We start from the raw sequence: 7,511 nt of genomic DNA on the forward strand, positions 1-7,511 counted from the left end.
TATTTCCGGCACCATGTTCCAAGAGTCACTTGAGTCACGTTCGAAAATTATCCTAAACTGTATAAGACTCGTGATATCTGACGTACGTACAAATGGCAGTTAATTGCAATTAAATAATCAGCATTCGAAGATGCATCAGTAACCGTGATAATGGTAAGCTCGGTAATTCCTTTAAGGAGGTTCTAAATAATTATAATCGATCGCGGCTCGATCAAACAATTAAGCCAATCGATTGCAGGGCGCTTTAACCATCCTCAATCAAGCCCTCTTTTTTTATAAACAGGAATCAGTGCCCACTTGTTGTTAGTTCGCTAAATATATTTTTTTTAGTTGCTGCGTTGACTTTGGTGCAGAGCAATGGTTTTGCGCATGCAGATTTCGCCTTGCTATTCCCCAACATTGGTTGCACTCATGCGTAAAAAACGACTGAAAAAACAATGGTGGTCCAAGCAGTGGTACGAAAAGACAAACCGTATTTCTCACACGAATATTTGTTAGATTTTCTTTGCGATTTGGAATCAGAGGTCTAAAGGTATAGTCACAAAAGTCGAAACTTTTCTTCAATGTTAATTATATTTGTAACTCTAAACCACCACAGAATTTAGAGTAAAATAGGTATATGTAGGCGCCAGGCAGACGCGTATCAGCTGGACAAAGACAGCATGTGAACAAAAAGTGTACATGCCAATGAACAGAAGCGCTCATCTATTGAAAACCAATTCAAAGCTAATTGCCGTGATGATATGAATGCATGACTGTAACCACAACTGATGCAGAACATGACCAAAGAACTATACCATTAACGGTAACGAAACTACATTAAAAGTGTCAACAGCAGCAGTAACAACCCCAATAGCAGCAGCGTAGAAATATTAGTCATAAGAACGGTGACGGGGGCAAATACAGCTGCAAACAAAAATAATAGCAAAGCCGAAATAACAGCAGCAACAATTAAATGCTGAAAGCAATGGCAACAGCAGCAGCAACAATGAAGACAGCAGCAACAATGAAAACAACAGCAACAATGATAACTACAGCATCAATTAAAACTGCAGCAAAAATGACTGCAACAGCAGCAACAATTTCAGCAGCAACAATGGAACAACAGCAACAATGGAACAGCAGCAACAATGGAACAGCAGCAACAATGGAACAGCAGCAACAATGGCAACAGCAGCAACGATGAAGACAGCAGCAACAATGAAAACAACAGCAACAATGAAAACTGCAGCAAAAATGACTACAACAGCAGCAACAATATCAGCAGCGATAACAATGGCCACAGCAGCCGCGGCGCTGAAGCTTACAAACAAAAGACCTCTTCGAGCCTGCCTGCTGCCGCGGGTGTGGGTGACGGGTGGTGTGGGTGACGGGTGGTGTGGGTGACGGGTGGTGTGGGTGACGGGTGGTGTGGGTGACGGGTGGTGTGGGTGACGGGTGGTGTTGGTGACGGGTGGTGTGGGTGACGGGTGTGGGTGGAGCACTGAAGGCTCCGAGCTGGCGTGGACGTGGTTTTCAAGGTTTTGACACGGTTTTGCGGGTATTCGTTTGAAGATATGTGGAGTCTCTACATATCTTCAAACGAAAACCGTGTCTCAATAATGCGTTTGGTTCATATAATCTGGAAATAGTGAATCGCTAGGCTTTTATATTCTTTTCGTGAACCCTAGGACTAAGTTGTTCCAATCGAATCCTATTTTTTCCATATAATGTTAGATCTTGGTTAGGTTTTATGTGTTCTTAAATTTTGATATAATAATATGATTTTATTCATTTTTAGTTTTTCGAACTGATGATGGAGCTGGACTCCGAAACGTTTTCAATATCGATATGGTGAATTTGCTTGGTGTTTTCTTTGCTTTTAAATTCCTTGTGAGCTTGCGATATAAGCAGACTGATAATATAAGTACTTTTTTAAATAATAAATTAATTTACAGTTTTTAACGATTGGTGTATTAATAATACTTTCCGACATGATATTCCCATTATCGCTGGAAACACCTCGCTCTTTCACCTCACGTAATATCAATGCGAAACCAAGTAACGGAATCATCCGTTACCATCGCAGTTTGCTAGAAAACTGATACCGAGTAAAAAGTTTCCGTGGCAGGGTAACGTAATACTGTCCACTTGAGAGCGTTTAGCTTGTTAATATTAGTTCTTGGCTGTTCCTAACCATTACCAGAGACTATTTACACAATTAATTTGAACGCATTTCAGCATTATTTAAAATATATTAATATATGAAAAGTATATGATACAGAAAAGACGGAGCGAAATTTTACGCGCATTCTTGTAATCAAGAATTATGTTATGAACGAACAAATTGCGAAAAAATAATTCAACGAACTTGAATAAAGTCAGTCGCCGCACTAAAGTACAACACACTCATCTAAGAGCAACATCCACAGCACAACACCCGAACCACAGCACAACACCCGAACCACAGCACTCCACCCGAACCACAGCACAACACCAGAACCACAGCACAACACCCGAACCACAGCACAATTAACACCCGAACCACAGCGCACCACCCGAACCACAGCGCACCACCCGAACCACAGCGCACCACCCGAACCACAGCACAATCAACACCCGAACTACAGCGCACCACCCGAAACGTAAAAAATATAACTCAGCTAGTACTCACTGCAGTGAGTGACAGAGAGCGCATTTTCTCGTCGACGAAAACTTGAGGTCATGGAAAGACGGACGGACAGGCAGACAGACAGACGGACGGACGGACATGGCGAGCACATTAGTGCATTTTTTCCATAAATGAGAAAATGCGCTAAAAATGGACTGATTTATAAAAAATTGAATCACTTATTACTACATCCTGTTAAAAAGTGATCAAATTGTTTACAGTAGCAAATGAATTCGTTGATTGAGATATTGAGGCAGGGAGGCCCAGTAGTTACAGTTCAGAGTCCCAGGATTGGCGCAGAGAGGCGCGGGTTCGATCCCAGCTCTGTGCGCCAGTTTCTGGTCAGAATCGGCGAGGAGGCCGGGCGGTTAAGCACTGCAGAATTGCAGCAGTGAGTTGCGAGTTCGAGGCCGCAAAATGCTGTGAATGTTCTGCGATGTTCAGATTCGGCGACAGGCCTACGGCCTAATAAACGCTGAAGCCGCTATTATTATTATAAAAATGTACAGGACAGTCGCAAATCGTTCTTAATTCTACCCAGGATTGTGAATAACGATTCGTGCGCGGCAGTTGCTTTCTTCGCCTTGCAAGCACCGAATCTCAATTTAGAAGTTACCGAATAGAACGAGATAAGAAAGGAGAGTACAACAGAAATTAAAAGACTCAAAAAAAAAACAAATATAAGAAATTCACGAGAGATAACAACATTAACACAGACTCGAAATGATAAACGAAGATATTCAGGTTTGGACAAGAAAATGTAACAAGCCAAGGTAGGAACGATCAGATTACTAGATATATGTTTTTTTTGTAGTCATATAAAGGAACGTTGATGTATCACATATTTCATTGTAAATGTATAATAAATAAATGTTCAACGAAATGATTTGCCCATGTGATTTTTCATCTAATATGATGACAGTTTTATCAGCTTATAAATAGGTGATATTCTCATGGCATAATGTGCCCAGAAAAGCTTTGGCCTATAGCGGAGGAACATTTATCAGCTTAATTATCAGCTGATAAGTCATAACATATCAACCAGATAAGGGCGTGTCTAATAAGTTCTTTATGCTCATTCTCGAAGGCTTTGCGTAACTACGGCAGTCAATGCAGTTATGTTGAAGTAAGTGCAACAGCAAGGAGCTCATTTTCTTCAAGTGAGTAAAGTTAACGAACAAAATAGAGGCAAAATATTCTCACACAAGATTACTAAAGTGCGGCAGATTTGTCCTGAACACATTCTGAATACTGGACACATTTGTTGAGAATTAACAGATTCAAAGGCCAAGTTTTTAACAAATGTTCAATGAAGGAAGTAGGCCACGATGGTTGGTGTGGGCACGAACGACTCTTTACCACGACGGCAAATAATTTTGATTCGTGTCAATAGAACTTATGTTCGAACGTTTAGACGGTCAGGGTTCATATCGCTGCGTATGAACCATTCAGTTTACAATTGAGTAAAAAGTGGCGTCACGTAATTACGAAAATCAATCATTATAATTAATCAGAAAGCCAGGAGCCCATGTAAATGGAGCCCGAATCCTAAAATTTTTCACAATAAATGGTGAGATATAATATCGTAAGACGTGATCGTCTCCACTTGACCAGAAAAGAAAAGTGAGCAAGTTGTTATCAAGGCATCGATCAAGTTTTTTTCTCATTCAACTTTGCTTCTTGTCGACGAGGCGAATCATTTCTGAGCAAACGCTTAAAAATTAATTAGGCAATACTTGAAAATGTAATATAAGAGCACAAACACGTTGCACCTGTCGCGGCGACTAACCGCGCCTTGGGCTGGCCTACTCTTAGCGCCCAAAACACGATGCTATGCATCCGATTGAAGATCATTGCTGAGCGAGCTCAAGGCGACTGTAATACAATTTTTTTATAATGAAAATTATTTCAAGACAGAGGGATCGCGATTGCAGAGGACGTTTAACAGGACCATGGCTGTCAACAAGGTAGTGCTTTTGGCGCTGCTGCTTTGTGTTGCAACTGTCGCCGGTCAGTACCGTACAATGTACAGTCGATTCTGACAATTCCAGTCGAATCCCTTCATGTTTTGACTTGCACTTAATCCTCCATAAAGATTGCGAATCATGTTTGACTAATTATAATCTGTAATGATACTCCACGTAAGGTTTCACAGAGTCTGAGTCTGAATCAGACAAAAAAAATCAGATACGTACGTTCTTTTCGAGATGCGGTAATTTTAGACATCAATGAATGAAATATAAATCATTTATATGCCTTAATTAGTAATAAAAATTGCAATTCGAAACCCTAGCAAAATCTGTTGTATCGCACATTTCTAGCAAGGCAAAAATTGTCACCAAAAGGAGATGCTTTGACGTTGCGTGTGCTCCCCGGTTCCAAGAGATGAAACATTCAAAACTAATGCTATAGAAATACATTGCAACATGCGAGCACCATAATGAAATGGCAATAACAATGACAGGGCAAGTTGAGAGTGAGGTGTTGCCGTGCTACACGTGCACCTACAACGCGGGCGGGGACGACAGCTGCTATAAAGACCCCGACAACTCCGGCTCGGTGCCAATCACGGACTGTAAACTCGGCACCGGCCAGTGTTGCATCATCTCCAGGTCTGACGCACCTCAGGAGCTTGGTGGGTTCTAACTTTATTTCTAATAATATCCATTGAATTACTAAAGTAGGAACACGAATCGTCGCTGGGATTTTCATTTCCACTCAATTGTGCTCTCGCATGTAGGTACTCCACTCTCGTTGTACCGTGGGTGCATAGAAGACTGCGATCCTAAGAAGATAGGCAAGATGGAGACGACATCCACGTACAGTGTCACCACCTACGAGACTTTCTGCGACGATCCTCGCTGCAACAACGGGCCTGGCAACGTCGAGCCAGGTCTTATACACATTCTGTCTGCGTGTTTTACTTGGCATTCCAAGAAAAATAACCATTTTTCGACATCCAAGTCGCTATTAGTCATCTATCTATATGGTATTTTTGCTCGTGCAATGTGCGCGGAGCAGATTATTGTTGGTGCATTATCGTCGGTGTGTGTGTGACTCGTTGAATATATCCCACAATGATGTTTAAATGGAACAAGTTAAATATAATATACATCCCATTCGTTATTCTCATTTTGAAACAATCGCGCCTATTTATATGAATAAAGATTTACGTTCCTTAAGAATGCAGGATTCTGGTGTTAGGACGAATACGCTAATATCTTCCTAATTTGTCGTCCACGATTGTGGATCTCAGGTTCGGGCGGAGATGGAGGGTTATTCATCGACGGCATTCAGGGAGCCAGCGACTCCCCAGGCCAAAACAGCGGCTCCCCATGCCACCACAGCGGCTCCCCATGCCACAACAGCGGCTCCCCACGCCACCAAGCCGTATGGGGCGTCGTCATCTTTCTTCTCTTCGGCATTTGTCACGCGTACAATTGCCACTGAAAAAAAGGCGCCTTAGAATAATATGTTAGTATTCTGATCTGAGATAGTCCTTATCGCAATGTATCAAGTCTTCAATACCACTAAAGTATCTGCGCTTTATAGTACTATTTTCATACTGTAATCCAAGATACCTACTCTTTAGCGGTTTATACCAAGTCTCAAATTGCTATATAAGAAAATGCCTGTCTAACCTGTCATTCCGAGCGTAACAGGTTCATATTCAAATTTAATATACCTCAGGGCGGTATAAGTCTTCAATTGCCACTTTAGAAGAGGAGCGTCGTACCAGTCATTTTTAACATCACAAGATTTTATTATAGTCATAGTTACTACTTTTGAATAGTCCTAATTGAACTGAATTATAACATAGGTTTGGTCGGGTGGAAGTCATTTCAGACGTTGAGGTTTTTATGATTATTTCGGTTACTATTTCGTGACCTGTAAGAATTCTTCAATAATTGCCCACACTAATGACACCACGTACGATCGATCTACAGTTGACGGGTGGTGTTGATAGCCTCCTCATAGGCGTAGTTTATAGATCACCAAACAGTTCCTCTGATAACGATAAAGCACTTAACAGTCTTTTACCGAACATGACTTTCCGTAGGTCATACACGTTGATCGTTGATGATTTTATTCATCCAGAACTAGACTGGATAGATGGATCCTCTCCAAGGGAAGATAATCACCCTGTTGGAAGATAATCACCCTGTCCATGGAGTCATATAAGAGACTCCTTCCTAGTCCAGCACGTTACCAAACCAACCCATTATAGAAGTAAACAGACTCTCAATATTCTAGACCTGGTGTTTACTAGTGATGAATCGATGTTAGATGAATTTCGTCACGAGGCTCCGTTACTTTTCTAACAAGGCATTTGACAGTGTCCCACATGAGCGGCTGTTGCGTAAATTGAAGTCTTAGGGAATTGAGAGTAATATACTCAAATGAATCAGAGATTTTCTAGTAAGGAGGCGAAAACGTGTCAGTATTAATGGGTCCGTATCAGACTGGGCTTCAGTGCATGCGTGGGTGCAGTTTTCTCGGGCCTATTCTATTCGTTGCGTTTATAAACGATCTGCCAGAAGCTGTGTCTAGCGTTTGCTCGATGTATGCTGACGACACAAAAACTTATAATACAGTGAAGAATACGTCACAAAAAGCACAGTTGCAAGGTGATCTTGACAGGCTGCTTGACTGGGCTGATAAGAGGCAGCTGCGTTTTAGCGCTGACAAATGTTAAGTTATCCACCTTGGCATGAATAATGAACAGCAAGATTACAGTATGAGAAGACATGGTTGCAACGACAGAGCGATGATGTCAAAGGCGACAATGGAAAAAGATTTAGGAGTTAATATTGACAATGAGATGAAATTTTCTAAGCATATTGAAGGTCAAGTTAATAAA

At 41.4% G+C, this 7,511-nt stretch overlaps 1 protein-coding gene across 2 annotated transcripts; it reads left to right on the forward strand.

Annotated features, from left to right (window-relative positions):
* Positions 1-3,736: 3,736 nt before the first annotated feature.
* On the forward strand, positions 3,737-6,283 carry LOC108673652. Of its 2 annotated transcripts, none has more exons than XM_047883898.1 (5): positions 3,737-3,805; positions 4,558-4,660; positions 5,115-5,285; positions 5,391-5,543; positions 5,907-6,283. In XM_047883898.1, the coding sequence occupies exons 2-5, from the start codon at positions 4,603-4,605 to the stop codon at positions 6,098-6,100; spliced, it is 576 nt and encodes a 191-aa protein (XP_047739854.1). In that variant the 5' UTR covers positions 3,737-3,805; positions 4,558-4,602; the 3' UTR covers positions 6,101-6,283. The 2 variants fall into 2 exon arrangements, with proteins under 2 accessions (XP_047739854.1, XP_018016999.1); XM_018161510.2 differs by having other exon boundaries at positions 3,749-3,810; positions 4,564-4,660.
* Positions 6,284-7,511: the final 1,228 nt, after the last annotated feature.

Source organism: Hyalella azteca, unplaced genomic scaffold (assembly GCF_000764305.2).
Source record: "Hyalella azteca isolate HAZT.00-mixed unplaced genomic scaffold, Hazt_2.0.2 contig13955, whole genome shotgun sequence".
Classification (NCBI taxonomy): Eukaryota; Metazoa; Arthropoda; class Malacostraca; order Amphipoda; family Hyalellidae; genus Hyalella; species Hyalella azteca.

Excerpts from the sequence above, each read along its gene's own strand:
- LOC108673652 (XM_047883898.1), top strand. The coding sequence starts at position 4,603 with ATGGCTGTCAACAAGGTAGTGCTTTTGGCGCTGCTGCTTTGTGTTGCA. Across the intron at positions 4,661-5,114 it reads TTGTGTTGCAACTGTCGCCG|GGCAAGTTGAGAGTGAGGTG; the intron begins GTCAGTACCGTA and ends TAACAATGACAG. Across the intron at positions 5,286-5,390 it reads TGACGCACCTCAGGAGCTTG|GTACTCCACTCTCGTTGTAC; the intron begins GTGGGTTCTAAC and ends TCTCGCATGTAG.